The following is an 18,101-nucleotide window of genomic DNA, read 5'->3' as shown; positions in this document are numbered from 1 at the left end:
TCCCTATCCTGACCCTGGTGCGGGAGAGAGCCACATTAAATTGTGTTTGTGGTCCTGCACCAGGGTCAGGATAGGGGGTCATGAGGTAGGGCAGGCAGGGATAGCCTCTGTCCCCAACCAGCACTCCATGGACAAGCCCTGTGAATGAAGGGAGACATCATGGTCAGTGTCACAGGTCGTCTGAACATCAAAACATGATGTGCATAGTGCAAGGGCCTTACCCTGCTCCAATGTTCGAGACAGCATAGACTCCCGGCAGATCCAAGAGTCATGAGCAGAGCCGGGCAACTTGGCATCCAGGCTGGAGATGAGGCAATTATGATCACAGGTCATCTGCAACAGCAAAAAAAAAAAAAAACCTTATATGACAGCAGTAGATGAAAGCAGCAATGCACTTTTACCTTCCATTGATTAAACTCCACACTCTGTCCTGTGAGTAGTGATACAAAGGACAATACAGTGGTTGATACCCATGCAGTTGCTTAACTGGTGTGACCGAACAATGAGTCTTAACCCTATGATGCCAGACATATTATATTTAAATACATGACAAAAATGTTATGTGTATCATCCATTGCCAAAAACACCTGGGGTGGCGTCAGGTAAATTGGGCCATTTAAGCTTTAGATGATTTTAAGAGCCAATGACAGCAAATGGTTTAAAATGGTTGACACAACTGTACTTGACAAGAAACACCAGATTTGATTGGTCTGTAGTTGTTACTGTGGAGGATCCAATATACAAATCCACACTGCACCAGAAAACTGCATGGTGAGTTGACTGGCATAGGGATTTCTGATAGAAATGATGATTACAATATAAATTAATGACTATCCCTTTGCAGCTGAACTGGCCCAACTTACCTGATCGGCTGGCCCATTTTACCTGAACTCTGTCTGTGTAAAAAAAGTTGGCACAGCTGACCTATCAAGACCTGTAGGGCCTAAAAAATTATATTTACTGCATAATTCAAACACAGATGTTAAGAAAACAACCATTATTAGCCATAAAACCACATTTTAACAGAATATGTTGTTTTTTCTAAGTGCCTGAAGCTATTTACCAAAAAGTGGTCCAATTTAGCTGATATCAACCTACTATATCAAATAAAATTACAAAATTAAGTTTAGGGTTTCGTGGAATATTGAATTATCATTAATTAAATGAGAAAGTTAAATTAGAAAGTTAAATTAATCTTTCAGATCCCTAATATTATGATTTTCTAAATTTAATTTGTTTTTTTTTTCCAGGCTATAAAGGGTTTAAAATATGAATTGGTGCAAACCTCACAGGCACAGGGGAAATTTTTGGGGACTCTGCGTGTATGTGTTTGTCTCTGCAGATGGCATGTATGTCGCAAGTTACCTGAATATTGAGGCTGTGGTATGACCTGCGATTGGCGTAATCGCCCTCAGTTAGCCCCAAAGGCCCAGTGATGCGCACGTGTGTGCAGTCGATGGCACCTATGACCCTCGGGAATCCTGCGACAGGAGCTGACTTCATTTAATACAACAGTGTACATGCCACAATTTATAAATGAATGGACCATTATAAAATGAGTTGAGTGAGCAGAGTGTGGCTGGAAAAGCAATACATGACTGTGATCCATTATTTTTAAAACTGACTCTGATGAGGCAACATGTGAAATGTGCGCTCGCCCTGTTTAAACACTATTTGAATAAAATGTGTCTGTCAAAACCCAGCGTGCGCTGAAAGATTTATATTTGTCACTGTAATACATTATTTGACCTATTTGATTTATAGTTGATCAGACTTACCTGCAATGCTGTAAAAGTCTTCTTTGATTTCCTGGATGGGCGAGTGGTCTGGGAATGCTTCAAACTCATCTAGGAGCTTGGTTAGGGCTGCGGACACTCTCTGGACTGCGCCACACCGTAGCTTTGCTGAGGTTCTCAGCGTCACCAACAGTATATAGATATGTACCCAACGCATAAAAGCAGAGGGCGATACACACACTCTGCGGGACCGTTAATGCTCAGCTTCTACGAATGTCGCGAGCCACGTACGGCTGCAAAAGCTGGCAGATGTATACCAACCCCTCTCTTGAAAACCGGTACCTTTCATAAAGGTGGTCATCTGAAAAAGAGAGTGGGTCGGTGCAGTCCCTGAAAACTCTTGCGCGCCGGAGTGCTCCTCGAACTCTGCGAGCGCCGATGTCCACGGGATCCTCTAAAATGGACAAGCCATTTTTTGTGAGGGCTCATTGGTCAGTGGGCGGGATTTTTATAGTCCGCGAGTTCAATCTGGAACCTAACCTGCCCCGGAGCAGGTTAGCCGTTCAGCGTATGTTGCCATGGAGACTCGCCTCGCTGAGGAGTGATCCCGTGTCGTTGAACAGGGAATCCGGAACCTATCCTCAAAGCTACCTCGCTAGGCAGTAATCCTGCTTCGTAGAACAGGGCCCAGGGATGTACCCGGTGCGTGTTGACAAAAGTATTTTCATAAACGAGTGAAAGGGGATACTTGATTTAAAAAAATACCTGGTTACGTGTGGACATGGCCTAAATAGACAGGGGAGCAATCAAACCCAGGTGTGAAACAAGACACAGGTGAAACACATGAAGAGCAATCAACCAGGAGGGAAACACAAGGAGAACTGAACCAAACAGGGAGCAACAAAGTGAACATGAAACACAATAATAACTGAGATTAACACAGAAAACACAAGACAAGAAACCCAAATAACCACAGAGAAACTCAAGATACACACGGAAATCCAAACTCTAAACTTAAAAGACAAACCAAACCCAGACCCTTAGGTCAGTGGGTGAAAACAACTGTTATCAACAGCTGAGAGGTTTGTCATCTCAGTTTCACGCATGAATCATGTTTATAAATTTACTCTTAATAAAATGAATATATAATTTATTTAATCATATAATTATTATTTGTAAAAAAAAAAAAAAAAAGAGGAAAAATTAAAGAAAGGAAAACAAATTAATAAAAAAAAAAACAATAGCGAGACCTTAATAAAAAAAAAAAAAAATGATCTGATGTGATTTTCTCTACCGTGAGCTAGGATTTTATTAACTTTAGTCCATAATCATCAAAGAAATAAATGCTTTGGATATTTATGTTTACTGAATCTACATAATGCTCGACGTTAACTTTTTAAGTCTAAATACTGACATTAATTGACTTTTTCCTCAATATTCAAGTTTATTGAGATTCACCTTTACATCACTACATTGTGTTTGAGGGCTGGGCTGGAGCACTCTTCTGTCCTACTGCAGAAATAAATGACACAAAAATGAGGAAAAAATAACCAGCATTCAGATTCAGAATCCAGTTTCAGAAAGGTTACCAACAAGGTCCTTAGGAACTTTATGTTCTTTCTTGCTCGATCCAGTTTTTTCTTTTCCAATTGCTGTGAAGAAGATTTTCTCTCTTTTCTTCTCTTTTCAAGTCCACATATGAAGACACAAACTTGGAGGATTTCAGGGTTCTTTTCTGTGAAGGGGTTTTCAGCGGTTAAGGTGACTGTTATTCATCCAAGCACTGTCTTAGGCTGTCCTCACTCAACCCTCTATTTTGGCCTCGTAGGTCAGATAAACTACTGAGGACTGACACCGTGGGGGGAAAGGGTGATGTGAGCGTGTTGGAGATGAAAATCACTTCCAAAATGAATGAAAAACACATTTTCCAAAATGGCAACAGAAAAAAGTAAATCTGTCAAAATCTTACTGAGAATCAAGTTCTCCTGGGTCATCTTTGTTGTATTATTCATGGCCAAATGTTTTTCAACATTGAATCCACCAGAGAAACCAATGGGCTGAAACTTCTTCTCATATCTCTGTTCTGACAGATTTGTGTAAAAGTTTGTGTCATAGGCATGTTTGAGAGAGACAAAACAGAGAAGACTTTTCAAAAATCTTTACCTCTGATCTTGTTTTACCTGTCGAAAATAGAAGCAATGATGAAACTCCATAGCAACTTGAAATCAAAGATAAAACTGAAAAACAGTTTAAACCAGATCAAATCTACTCCACACTGAATTTTGTTGGGAAAAAAGTTTAACTATTTTAAAGTATTGCTCCACTTCAGTCAACAGCTTTTCAGCTATGAGTTTAAAAAAGCAGTCAGGGCTGATGAGACCCCTTTAAATAATTTATTGTCTCTAAAATAAACATGTTTACAACTTGTTTTTTATCTGGATAGCTAATTTATCTAATAGTGAACACAGTTCAGGGGTAAATCCTCTTAAAAATTAGAAGTTTAGAAGCCAATAAATTTGTGGATTTGTCCAATCACAGGTACAGCTAACACATTAACAGGTGGGCACCCAGTGGCTGTTGGCATGAGGCTCAGAGCCAGGTCAACAGGGTCCCACTGAGACACTTACAGTATCTGTGTCTGCAGTTAACCAGATTTGACCTCAAATAAGTAACGTTGACTGATGAAAATCCAAATCTGGTTCTTACTATGTGTGGTCATTGAAAATGTTGGTTTCTGACTGAGCTTATGACCATATATACATGGTCATGTTGAGTCCTACGTGTTATAACACGTAGGACTCTGACTGAACATTAAAAAAAAAAACGGTTTCATGTTTAAAGTAAAACCACAATATCTTATCAAAATATCCGAACTATTCTATTTGTCAATCCTTGTATATATATATAAAAAAATCATTATTACTGTGACACATTTGGTGCAGTGTGTATTGACTTCTGCCTACTGCATTGTTATGCTGCAGGCAGTTACTGAAACAGCCTATGTTCCGTCACCAGCGGCACATTCAACTGACACAAAATAAATAAATAAAAGTAAAATCTAAATAAACTTTCGTTAAATTATTTCCTGTAAATGGTTTTAAAATAGACAAAGAAAATCTTAAAATATATATTTTCACACAAATGTGCCACGAAGGTTTATTTTGAAATACCGATCAAAGTGTCGAAAGTGCGGACAGGACATGTTTCTGTATTTACCTAGTTTCCAACATGGCGGCTCAAGGGTTGCTGAAACCAGTTTTTGGCTAAAACACAGCGGAATATCGTAGTATTTGGACCACAATCGAGCAATTTGTTCGCCCGAAACTATATATGCATCTTCACTACTACTTTTTGTTATATTCGAACTGTTTCAACTAATAACGTGGAGATGTTTCGTCGCGGAGCGGCAAAGAAGGACCACAATAACAAACCGGTGAAGAAGGATATTAGTGACAGTGATAAATACGCCGACCTCTTGGTGTTCGGCTATGCCTGTAAACTGTTCCGAGACGACGAAAGGGCTCTTTACCATGACCGTGGAAGTCATCTTATCCCATGGATGGGGGACAAGAGCATCATGATTGATAGGTCGGTTGAACAAACTTAGACCGAAACATTATGCTAACCATCTATCCTGTCCGTTAGCCTGTTTCAAAATTCAAGGGACCACATGGAGTTTGTCTTGCAGAAGCTTGGAAATCACTGCAACTGACAACGAATGTGTTACTTCTTGCCTGTGAAAGTGTTTATTGATGTCTTGAATTGATCGCAAATGGTATCTGGGTTTCTTTGAAAACATGCTAAGATTCAACCACCTGCCACATTGCTAACATTAGCCATGGAGTTGAGCCAACAATGAACAGTTACTTAGCAATTTTTATGGCACTACAGCAAAAACTACTGCAGCCTAATGCAACATGTACACAGACAAAGTGAACAAAGTTTGTTTTAAGGGACTGGTCAATAACTCGAAGACCGAACACAACCTAGAGCTGTTGTACCAGGCTGCATTAGTCTACACTGTGTGCTTATTTGAGAAACACAAGATATAATTTTGAATCCAAAAACTCTCAACCTGCATGGGTTAGCCTGAAGGTGGGGTTTGCATCTTGGCATGTTGGAAGAATTTCCTCTGGAAACTTTCCCAGTGTGTAACTTTTTAATGGGAGTCAAATTGAGATATGACCCACAACATTATTTTATTCTTTCTTACTCTTTAAGTATGAGTTTACCTTATTATCAAATTTATTATTCACAAAACAACTCCCGAATATTTTATGTTGTGCTGACTTCCACGGTACCAGAGCAAATTCTAACCACCACTAAAGTTACTGCAGTCAAGAAGATCCAAAACATCAAACTGTCAAATAAAAGAATGAAGAAATATCAACTGAACTGGAAAAAGAAAGAATCAAAGGACAGCAGCATGTCTGTAAAGTGTTGCTGCAAGTGTTGCTCCAAAGTGTAATGCCACTTTTATTTGAAAAAAAAAAAAAAATTGCCGTTCAACCTGAAAATGTTTCAGATATTCTTTTGAATCTTCTTGCTCTGTAGTGACCCGCCTTGTGATTCATTTGTACAGCCTTTGTATGTGTGTCTTTATCACATGACCCAGTTTCTTCCCCAGCAAGGTAGGCTAAGGGGTCCTGCCAAACCCCGAACGCCAACCACAGCACCCCGTTTCTTTGTCTTCATGAAGAAACTGCAACTGAGAGGTGGCGTAGAGGGATGAACCTCGGAAAATGTCGACCATTTGGGTTCTTACGGATAGGTATTTATGTACTCGGGTTTGTGTGAATGTAACTTTCTTTTCAGATATAGACCTAAATGATGAGTTACAGGGGGGATATGAACCCTGTAAGGTAAGAGACGAGTTGCTTTGTTTTTCTTTTGTTTTTTCTTTTGATGATAGGGTTTTTGGTTTGTTACACTTGCCATAAAGGAAATAACAGCAGAAAGCTTGTTAGGTCTTTTATCAGCACCAATGAGAATTAAACCCAAGGATTTGATAGTTATGTTGAGGCTTTATTCCCATGACAGTTATTTGAGAGATAGTATTTTACAAGAATACTCCCTCTTGACAGATTTTCAGAGGTAGAGCATTTTTGTTTACTGTAAACTTTGGGTTTTAGGTCCCCTTCCTTTGGTAAGTAGGTCGATGTTGTGTATGAAAAACTTTGTCCACTCCCTTCTCTCTAATCCTGGGTATCATCCAACAGATACGATGGGCGCGGTCACTTACATGACCTCTCTGAGTATGACAGTGGGTCATGGAATACATCCTACCAGCTGTCAGAGGAAGAGGCCAGGATTGAGGCGCTCTGCGATGAGGAGAGGTACCTGGCTCTGCACACCGACCTGTTGGAAGAGGAGGCCAGACAAGGTGGGAAGTCTGCAAGTTCTCACATTAAAGTGATACTCCAGGATGGAACAAGTTGGGTCCTATCACAAGGTTTAGTTTATTCAAAGTGAACGGCAGGTCATCCTCGCTTTCATAATCACTCATCTTTACGTTGTTATTGCATAATTCGTCCTGGCAGACTACCTGTGTTTGTTTATATCTGGCACGCAAGCGCCTCGTAGCCAGCTGTGGCTCTGCAGCGGAGGCAGCGCCGTTTTACGACACGATGAGTACTAGAGCCTTATTTAGAGGTGTTTTTGTGTGAAAGTAACGCGCTGAAAATTCTCTAAATAAAGCATGAATGCAGACCGATATCAGATTTTTTTGGTGGGAGTCCATTTATTTGTGTTTTTGGTTCAAGTAAAATATGACCCTGTCTGAGTGCAGAGGAAACCGGCTGACGAGCAGGGTCTTTGGTGTGTGCGCTCTGGGCTTCTGCTGCACAAAATCACTGCTATAGGGGTAATTTCTGCCCTAAACCTTGTGATAGGACCCAACTTGTTCCATCCCAGAGTATCACTTTAAGCTGATGATTTAAAAAAAAAAAAAAAAAAAGGAAAACCGTTATTGGCCCAGTGCTTCAGTTACATTCTTATCCATTAAACAGTGTGTTAGCTAACTGGCAGGATTCAGCATCATCAGGTCAAACACAAATGAAAATAATCCTTAAAAACTGAGCCTCAGCCTCCTCACTAAAATAAGTGATAGTGGTAGATCAATAATTTGAATCCGTCCAACTGTCACAAAAAAGTCCATACTGCCTGTTTTCTAATGGGGCTGTACAGATCAAAAGTAGGTCTGCTGCACTACACCCTGCTGCTGCAGGTAACAGACAGATAAAACACTGTGCTAGATGTTTGACTTGTCCATCATTTGACAGTATATTGCCTATTGGGCAGCAAGAGAAAATAATAGACAAATGATAGAAAACATAAATAATAAAACCAACCCTGCTGTCTTGAGCTTTGAAAAGCAAAAAGAAAAAGACTCTCACAGCAGGCGGAACACGCTTTTTAAAAAAAATTATCCTGAAAAAAAAAATCAATGAGTGTCAAGTCAAGTTTTTTTGACACCTTCTTTTTTGTATTTGGTTTACCTGAGCTTCAACTTTTCTCCTGAAGTGTGTGGATGTAAAGTGGACACTCGTTTTGGTATAACCAAGGTCATCGAGCAAGAGAGCGGCAGAGGGGATCAGCACCAGGTTACATGTCTTTGCCTTTGATGGCTGTTTTGATTTTATGGAGGCTGAAGCCTCGTTCTGCTGCTACACTACAGACTGGAACGACCACTGCTGCTTCAGTCAGCATCTTAAAGGGACAGTTCAGTTTTTTTTGAAGTGGGGTTGTATGAGCTCTATGTGACCACTAAGGACATTAGATACAGTAGAAAGTTGTCTCCTCTCTCTCAGTAAGACACAGACTGTAATCGATGGTGACGAGGAAATAGGCGCTAACAGGGACAGACGGTACCAAATTCAAAGGCTATTTTCTCTGCCTACAAGAACTAAAATCCAAAAGTAATACCACAGTTTAAGAGTACATTACATAGAATAATTTTTAAGTGCATTAAGTCTTCGGCAATATAAACATTTATGTCTGTAACCGGCGCCCGAAGCGTAGCTTGTTTACATTCCCTACAGCTGAAAGGAGGAGGGGGGACGGAGCGCACTAGTGCTGCGCGGAAGGACACATGACCAGTTAGTTAGGTCCAGATAAATGTTTATATTTCCGACTTAATGCACTTTCGAAATATTTTATGTAGCGTACTCTTAAACTGTGGTATTACTTTTTGATTTTAGTTCTTGTAGGCAGAGAAAATAGCCTTTGAATTTGGTATGGTCTCTACCTGTTAGCGCCTATTTCCTCGTCACTATCGATTACAGTCTGTGTCTTACTGAGGGAGAGGAGACAACTTTCTACTGTCTCTATTGTCCTTAGTGGTCGCATAGAGCTCATACAACCCCACTTCAAGAAAACTGAACTATCCCTTTAAAGCCTGGAAACATTTCACCCAGTGAAGTAATAAACAGTGGGCGCCACTCTTAGAAAGACGGGTTTATCCTGCTAGAACCGCCTCACTAAATCCTGGAGCATGCGGTCTCAGAGTCGTAGTGGTCACAGATGCGCCCCAACGCATCAACTCCATAGATCCTAAGTGCACTTTTAGCGCAACCCGTGACAATAACATGACAACAGAATACCTAATTATGTACGCTCGCCACCAACTGGGCAGGGGGTCGACTGCAGGTGCTGTATGTGATTAATGAATGGCTGTGTGTAACAATGAAAGTGATGGACTGGATTGCTCTCAGGGGTTCCCAATTGGTCGAAATAACAGGCAACCTTCAGATTTTTCTGTCATTGCTCAAAAAATTCTGTCAAAGACAGAATAATTGTTTAACGCAAACTCTACAGACGGGTTCATAAGAAATACACATGTAACTTGACACCCTGCAGCTTCTCTCTCTGGGGCTATAAAGCTAATTAAGAAAGGCATTATTATAAAAATAACAAACACTCTTCATGATGGAGGCAAGATATTGTTTTCATGAGCCAAAGAAGACAAAAAAAAGCCTCTTTTCTGAAACTATACGTTGTTGTTTGGTGAGATGTTTTGTTTGTTGATGTATTTAGTGTGAGCCTTCCTGAGGTTGGTGAGTGTAATGCTCTTTAGCAGAGTCTAGCTGGATTATCTGCAGTTGGTTTGACACTGATCACTGCAGATGTAGAGTTGTTCCACTGTTTCACATGAGCTGTTTTTGATACATTCAGTTCTTCTAGCCTCAGCTGTCTGAGGTCATTACCTCTTCAGACTACGCTGTAATCTCCACAGCACGTCCTGATCCCTGCTGCTTATATAAAGCACTATTTATTGCAGGGCAAACTAGGACCACCTTTGTATGGATGAACATAGTTTTGTAGGAAAGAGCTGTCAGAGATGATGGTGAAACAGTTTAGATACTTAACAATCAAAGCTTTTTGTTTTTTGTTTTGTAGGGTTTTTTTTTTGAGGGGGAAGTTCTGTTTTTTACCCAAAGCAGTGGACACATTCAGTTCTGTTGACTCTGTGTGTCCCCTAATTTCTCTTGTACATTGTCCAATGAATTCATGTTAATTCATTCACCTTAAATGGTTGATAAAATCAAGGTAAATATATATCTGTTTATGTGCCTTGTTTAAGTCTTTGCATTCACATTCACATGACAGGCACATGTTTTTTTTTCTAATTCTCTAAGTGATTCTATTATTAGGGGTACAAGTCCATAGGGTGTACTTATCAGTTTACTTAATATTAAAAGTAAGCAATGACAAATTTTACAGCGGGGCAAGTTAGCAGGTTCCATCATTTATTTGGCTAAAAATGCTAATCATGTGTTTGAGTTTTCAGTTTTTGTGTTGTCTGATTTCTCAATCCTAAAGTTTGCTCTTCAAAATTAACACAGAATACATGTTTGTGAATATTACTTTCAGTATTATTTGTTAAAAAAACAATCATTAAAACATGACAAAGGGTTTTTAAAACTAAACAATTTATTTAGATTCACTTTGTGTGTGTGTGTCTGACAAAAATGAGAAAAAAAAGACCCTATAAATCAGCAATGGTTTGCTCTAAAGTCACATGACCTAAATCAGTTGAGGTCACATCCTTCTTGGTGTGAACCTTGAAGAAAGTGTGTCATGTTTCAGCTCCTCCTCATCAATATTTCATCAGAATGATTGTCTGTACATGGGGCGCATTGAAGGAAAAGTTCGGTTTCTCCAGGTTTCACATTGTTTATAGAATAAAGTAGAACAATATTCTCACCCAGAGGGCTTCAGTGCTTCAGGAGATATTTAGATCCATAATCATGCAGCGGACGTCCGTATAATAGTAGCGGACGGGGCATGTATAGGGCCGGGTCTTTGCCTCTGTGTCCTCCTTTGGATGAGCTCCTCATCTCTGGCTCGAAACTGTAAGGACACCCGTCATATTCAAAGTTCTCGTCCACATCATCATCTGGGTGAGAATATTGTTCTACTTTATTCTATAAACAATGTGAAAGCTGGAGAAACCGAACTTTTCCTTTAACTGTTCATCAACTGTGTTAGCAACATTTTCTGCTGTTCTTACTATAGATGTTATAAAGACCAAACTGTGAAGAAAATGAAAAAACATGGAAAATTGTCAACTGTGTTACCATCACTAAATATATAGTGTGTCCCAAATCGCATACTTCCATACTGTTTACTTAAAATTTTCAAATTGAGTGTACTAAGCATACTACATACTCACTGGCTTAGTGTGCACATTTTGAGGGTGTAGTGCTGTCCCAAATCGCATACTGCCGAGCGCCGTACTTACCGGGAATGATGACATGATGTCGACCTCTTCTTCTTCTACATCTAATTGTGACAGTTCCCGCCAAACACCGCCACTATTTGCCAGCGAATTTTCAAAGCCTTTTCAGTAGTATATTAAACACAGCTAATAACACGATCAGCGGTGTAGAGTTTATTAATGGGGGTTGGTGCAGCTGACTGAAGCTACCGAGAGAGCTACGGGGAGAGAGAGCGGGGCACAGCGGCAGTTAAAATACATCCACAAATTAAATGTCTGAGTGGTGCTTCTGGTCATGTATTCACTGTGCAGGGTCTAACCCGCTTGTTATTATATTTACCTGGTTCACTGGGTAATGCTAGGGCCCCGGTAACTGTTAGCCCAATGAGCTTTAGCATTTCAGATAGCTGTTAGCTCAACTAGCATTAGCATAGCCCAGTGTTTCTCAATCCTGGTCCTGGGGACCCCCTGCCCTGCATGTTTTAGATGTTACCTCACTCCAGCACACCTGATTCAAATGAATGGCTCGTTATGATGATGATGATGAGCTGATCATTCGAATCAGGTGTGTTGGAGTCGGGTAACATCTAAAACATGCAGGGCAGGGGGTCCCCAGGACCAGATTAAGGAAACAGAATCAGAATCAGAATCAGAATCACCTTTATTGGCCAAGTATTTTCAAGAATACAAGGAACTTGACTCCGGTTTAAACTGCACTCTCTCAGTACAAACGTGGATAGAATTACAAGAGTAGAAAAATAGAGTTTAAGTAGTAGAAAAAGAATAATAATTATTACAATATTAAATAAAGAACTCTGCACAGAGTAAATACAAAAATATATACACAATTTAAGTTTAACACTGGCATAGCCTATCATTCGCAGAACAAAACAAACAAAAACAAGTTACACCACATACACAACGTCAACAGCTGATGGTGCTTGGTGGAAACAACACGTGGAAAAAACAACATCAATAAGTTACATTTATACATTGCTGCCAGAGGAGAAAATGAGTGCGTTAAGTGTCCACAGCTGCATACTCAAAATCCGGGCCGATTTGAGTACATCATCCTGGTACTTTTGCATACTCATTTTTCGCATACTATGCACACTGTTTTTCATTTTGACGCAGTATACTCAAAATTTTGAGTATTTGAGTATGGAAGTATGCGATTTGGGACGCACTAATAGTGTTGTAAAGACAGGTTTCTCTGTTTTTGTCCTGTCAGCTGTGTAACATTTGATTTTTATTCTTTTAAATTTCGTCTGAACTGTGATATAAATGATGAGGGACATTTCTAGGGAGTGTAGTCTGACATAGAAATGTTGTATAACTCTAAATTCAGTATGATATAGATTTATGGTGAAAAATTTGGACTTGTGTCCATTACATGGTTGACAAAATAATGGACCACATTTGTTTTTATTACTTAAATGTTTAAGAATTTAGCTTTAGCATGCCAGTTAATGAATTTAGTACATTCCAGGTGTATACTTTGCAAATAAATAGAATATGAAGTAAAAAAAAAACCCACTTTTTTTACTTTTTGTGTACCTGAAATGTTTCCTAAATTATAGAATCACTTCTCAAATAACTGAAAAAACAATCCGAGGGAATGATTTCTGTCAAAATATAACCTTCAACAGTCTACTGTCAGGCTTGTTCAGCTGCTGTGAGCTGTCTGTGTTGATCATTCATGTATAATAGTAAACACTGGCAGATGTGGCTTCTTTCTGCTGGCATGTTTTGACTCTTCAAAACCACTTGACACCTGTTCCATCTATTATTGACGTCTCATCACACTTACTAATTGATTTTCTCAAATCATCATTTTAGCGCCTTGTCAGTGTTGCTGATAAAAAGCTGAAGTGTTTGCTCTCTTTCCAGCCTGTCAGTGTTTCAGGCCTTTGTCCTCATTTCACACTTCGCCCACAGTCTAACTCTAATGCGACAGGCTTGTCTGTATAAACAGAGAAGTGGCAAATCTTACAATTTTTACATAGTTTAGTCAGGGTTTCTCACTGAATTCTCTGAATTTCTGGGACAAATCCTCCACTGAGTTGGCATGCTCAGCCCGTCTGTCTCATTAAAAAGGACTAGGTCTGACTCTGGGCTCCGGAGCAGCCATTTCTATGGAAATCACTTCTGACTCTGTGATAGCAGCATCTCTGTCCTTTTTACATTAGAACCAAACAGGCGGTTTTGATGATAAAGCACCCTTCTCAAAGACAGACTTGATGAGCGTAATTGAATTAATATGCCACAGTTTTACGTGAAATATGATGTCTTATGCCTAAACTGACGTTACAGAATGAGGTGGCTAATGATTTGTGTCGCACACACACTCACAGTCACTGCAGAAGGTTCATCCCCTGGGCTGCTTTGCCCTTGAATTTGGAGGCCTGACCCCATTCACTCAGGCTATTACCCATCTGTCCAGTGAAAGGACGGCAGCAGAGCATTAGAAATATTGATAGTTTTAGTGGGATTTTTGCCCTTGCTGCTTTGTTAAAGATATAGTTGGCCATGAATTTTGATAGGAAAGGGGTTGGTGCAAGCATATGTGTTCATGTTGCCACCAGTAGGAGCTCTTGATTGATCAGTGAGCCTGTAGAAAGAAGTGCCGTTCTTTAAATACACTGAAATGAGTTTTTTAATATCTACTTTTCCTTTGAAGGGGCTGTGAGGAGTTTTTTAGTGATCTTTAAAAAGTCTCCTTTCTAAATATATGTGTGGTCGTAAACACTTAAAAATGAGATTATCACCACCAATGTAGGTTATTTTAAAATCACACTTCATAACTTCTTTGTAGCTTCCTGATCGGGTCTAGCAAAACTGGATTGATTTACAGCCATAAACTGTATAAAACATGGACGTAGTCTCTGTGATGTCACCCGTCTGTTCCTTGTGGGGGGGTATGTGGTCCTTGGTCTGAAACAATCAGAGAAACACTGGTTTAAATGATCATTTATTTGTTTTAAAATGTTGTGTGTTTTCTTGTTTCCACAGAAGAGGAGTACAAACGTCTGAGTGAAGCTCTGGCTGATGAAGGCACCTACAACGCAGTGGCCTTCAAATACAGCGCAGACTACTACGACCCCTCTCAGCCCACTGAAGAGGAGGAGGCTAACAGGGAACATGGTGAGAACTTACATCCTCTTTAGCTCATTGAAGAAGTTGATCCACTTGTCAGTCAGTCTCATATATGCACAGGGCTCGAGACTTGGACTAAAACGGTCACATATGCAACCTCTTCATCGGTTTGTGGGAGTAAGAATTTAATCTAGTCACATTTGTGTGAGTGCATATATTTTAATGCTTCCTCTATCCCAGGCACCCCTCCACCTGCACTCTCTCCTGTTCTGAGGAGTGAGTGCCATCATGTAGATGTGCAGAGCTAATGTGCATATCACACAACCAAGACAGACAGAACTTGACTACAACAAGCGTTTCACTGTTTGCCTCCTCATTTTAAAGTGATACTCCAGGATGGAACAAGTTGGGTCCTATCACAAGGTTTAGGGCAGAAATTACCCCTACAGCAGTGATTTTGTGCAGCAGAAGCCCAGAGTGCTCACACCAAACACCCCCTCCCTGCTCCTCTGCCGGTTTCCTCTGCACTCAGACAGGGCCATATTTTACTTGACCAAAAACACAAATCAAAGGACTCCCACCGAAAAAATCTGATATCGGTCTGCATTCACGCTTTGTTTAGAGAATTTCAGCCCGTTATTTTCACACAAAAACACAGCTAAATAAGGCTCTAGTTCTCATCGTGTTTAAAACGGCACTACCTCCGTTGCAGAGCCACAGCTCAGCCCGCACAAAAAAGAGGTGATTAAATCATGTGCTGGTGTGAACAACTGAGAAAGTTGCTGCTACTAGTGGAAAAGTTAGTGTAGAGCCCTGATGCAAGAAGTGTGAGGAAAACTCACATTTACTCATGGTTACAATGCAGTAAAGAAGACTTTTCCAAGTGATGCGACAAAATGAGAAAAAAGTGAAGCTACTCTCTGACTTTGATATGTTTGTTGTCGGCAGTCAGAAATTCTTCTAGGTGTTAAGTTATTAAGAGAAATCAGGGAACAGATTGAATTTGAAAGCCCTGCCAGAAGACAAAGGGTCTTTGAAACACTTCTTGTTACGCTGCTTTGGGTGGGATCGGTTCTTTGTCTCAGTTTGTCATTGGTTTTTCTTCAGCTGCAGCACACGGCTGGGAAGAACACAGTAGATCTCTCTGATCCATTACCTTCTTTTTTTCTGTTTTTATAACTGTTATAATCCATAGGACCATCTGCAGTCTCACAGCCACCAGCAGATTGCTGAAGTAAAATTTCTTTTCAGAGATCAAACACTGACGGTGTCTAACACATCTCAATGAAGTCACACATACACACACGCACACACACACACTCACTCTTACAACTTTAAATATTTGATGTAGCTAGAAGCACTTTGTCGCTGACAGTTAAGCAGACTAGATGCTGGTCTCTTGGGAGACTGTAGAGTTCAAAGCGTGAGTACATCAGCCACAGCCGAAGACGCCTGCACAATTTTACCTTTGGGAATAAGTCAGTCAGGGTCATGTTACACCTCTGAATCCCTGCTACAGCTGATAGCCCTTGGTTGCTGCTACAACTTCTCTCTACCATTTATTGTAGGGCTAAAAATAAAATCTCTGATTTTTCTCAAAAAATGGAGTTCAGATTTTTTGACAACTTCACTTTTAGTTTTAAAGGAGGCAGACTTGTTTACATTCACATTGACAGCTGCAACATTTTGTACATTTTGAATTTATAATACAGCTAAAAGGCTTTTACAGTACTGTTTCAGTGCTCTACAGCACTGTTCAGTTATATTCTACTTTTAAATGATTGAAAAATAACTTTGTTTTAGTCTACTTTTTTTTTTTTTTTTTTTTTTTTTTTTTTAGAGCTGTAGCCTGCTTATCCTTTATTTAACCAGATGAAAACCCACTGAGATCAAGATCTCTTTCACAAAGGTGACCTGGCCAAGAGGTCAGCAGCACACGTCATGATAAAAACATTAAAAGAGACAAAATACAATAATAGAATAGAATAGAATAGAATAGAATAGAATAGAATGGAACAGAAAATACTTTATTTATCCCCAGGGGAAATTCAGGAGTCACCGCAGCATTTAAGAAAACAAAAGTAAGAAAGAGTATAGAAAGTGCAAAAAGGTTCATGAGAAATAAGATGAAGACATCCCGTCCACCACTCGTCCACCACTCTCCAGCCCAGTCAGTCTCCACCTCCACAGGGTCCAGGACTGAGCCTCCCCAGCAGTCTGTTCAGTCTCTGTCTCCTGGATCCTGTCTGCTCACAGCAGGCAAAGCTCCTCCAATGTGGCACCGGCGTCCGATGTCAGCTCCGTCAGCCACGTCCGTGAACAGCACGATGCCGCTGGGTTAGCACGGCTAGCTCGTCCATCTCCCGGAGGAAGATAACTTAACTAATAATATTAATAACTTAGGATATACATATTTTTGTGAGGGCTAGGTGTTTTAAGTTTAACGCAGAGCTTTCAGCATAAATAACACAAATAACAATTCATAAGCACATGCACCGTTCGCTGGTCTCATGCTGTTTGTCCATCAGCATGGATCAAAAAGCTCCAAGTGAAACAAGCTCTGAGAGCTTCAGTTCAGATTGTAAAGAGTTCCAGGCTGTGGGGGCAGCAAAGCTAAACACTCTCTTCCCAAACTCAGTTCTGACACGAGGAACAGAGAGGTAGACAATGTCACACGACCTTAAGGAATAGCGGCTTGTAGTTCTCTGAAGAAAAGACCTTAAATAGGAAGGAACCAAGCCAAAGAGAGCTTTATAAATCAAGGTAAGCCAGTGCGTGTACCTGCGCGCACTTAAAGAAGGCAAACCAGATTTAATGTACAAGTCACAATGATGCGTAAGGCGACCATCACTGGTGACAAACCTTAAGGCGATGTGATAAACAGGATTTATGGACTGAAGACATTTCAGTGTAATTTTGATACAAACAAATAAGCAAAAATAAATGCTATTTATTCTAGTGTGGGCTACACAAAATTCATACCTCCCTGCATAAGTCAGTGGCCTGGTCGGGGCACCCCAGTCTAAAATGAGTGGATCTGCCCCTGCTTGTCAGAGCGTTACAGGTATGTTATGTTAATGTGCTCATCAGCTGATGGGTTTATGATGAATGGAGGGTTCAGTTGGTGGAACAGAGGGAGTTACAGAGAAAGACAGGACTCAGCTTCTGAGTCAAACACCTTCTCAGTCATGTCTGTCCAAGCAGCGCGACGCTCTGGTCAATCCCCCATCGCCGTCCCGTCTCCCTTCTCACAGTCTATGTTCACAAATCATGATGTGTCCATATCAACAAAAAAGAGGGGATTTTTTCTGTAGGGTGGGACTGTTCTGAGAAAAACTGATCTATGTTTCTAAACGATCTTAACCTAAAAGTGATCAGAGGATTATTTTTGAAGAGCAGCAGGTTTCACGGGTCAGTCGCGTCATTAATAATCTGTAGGTGAACCTAAAAAGGTCCTGGCTTCGAAAATGCTTCAAAGATCTTAAACAAACTCCTGAAAAGTGATAGATAGAAAACAGAGGATTGAAGGAAAGGGTTTTGAACGTTTGCTG

General features: G+C 40.2%; 1 protein-coding gene across 2 annotated transcripts in view; it reads left to right on the top strand.

Moving 5' to 3' along the window:
- Window positions 1-4,943: 4,943 nt before the first annotated feature.
- sfswap (splicing factor SWAP) overlaps window positions 4,944-18,101 on the top strand; it is a 96,399-nt gene continuing 83,241 nt past the window's right edge. The window contains exons 1-3 of one of the 2 annotated variants that reach the window (XM_074690408.1): window positions 4,944-5,324; window positions 6,956-7,119; window positions 14,467-14,598. In XM_074690408.1, coding sequence (XP_074546509.1) covers window positions 5,125-5,324; window positions 6,956-7,119; window positions 14,467-14,598 — 496 coding nt within the window. In that variant the 5' untranslated portion in view covers window positions 4,944-5,124. Of the gene's footprint in view, window positions 6,508-6,955; window positions 7,120-14,466; window positions 14,599-18,101 lie in introns of both variants that reach the window. The other variant, XM_074690409.1, reaches the window with a different exon arrangement.

This window comes from Halichoeres trimaculatus, unplaced genomic scaffold (assembly GCF_033239565.1).
Source record: "Halichoeres trimaculatus isolate MK-OKI-2021-1 unplaced genomic scaffold, fHalTri1.1 fHalTri1_scaffold_16, whole genome shotgun sequence".
Taxonomy (NCBI): Eukaryota; Metazoa; Chordata; class Actinopteri; order Labriformes; family Labridae; genus Halichoeres; species Halichoeres trimaculatus.
This window is presented reverse-complemented; position numbering and strand designations above follow the sequence as displayed.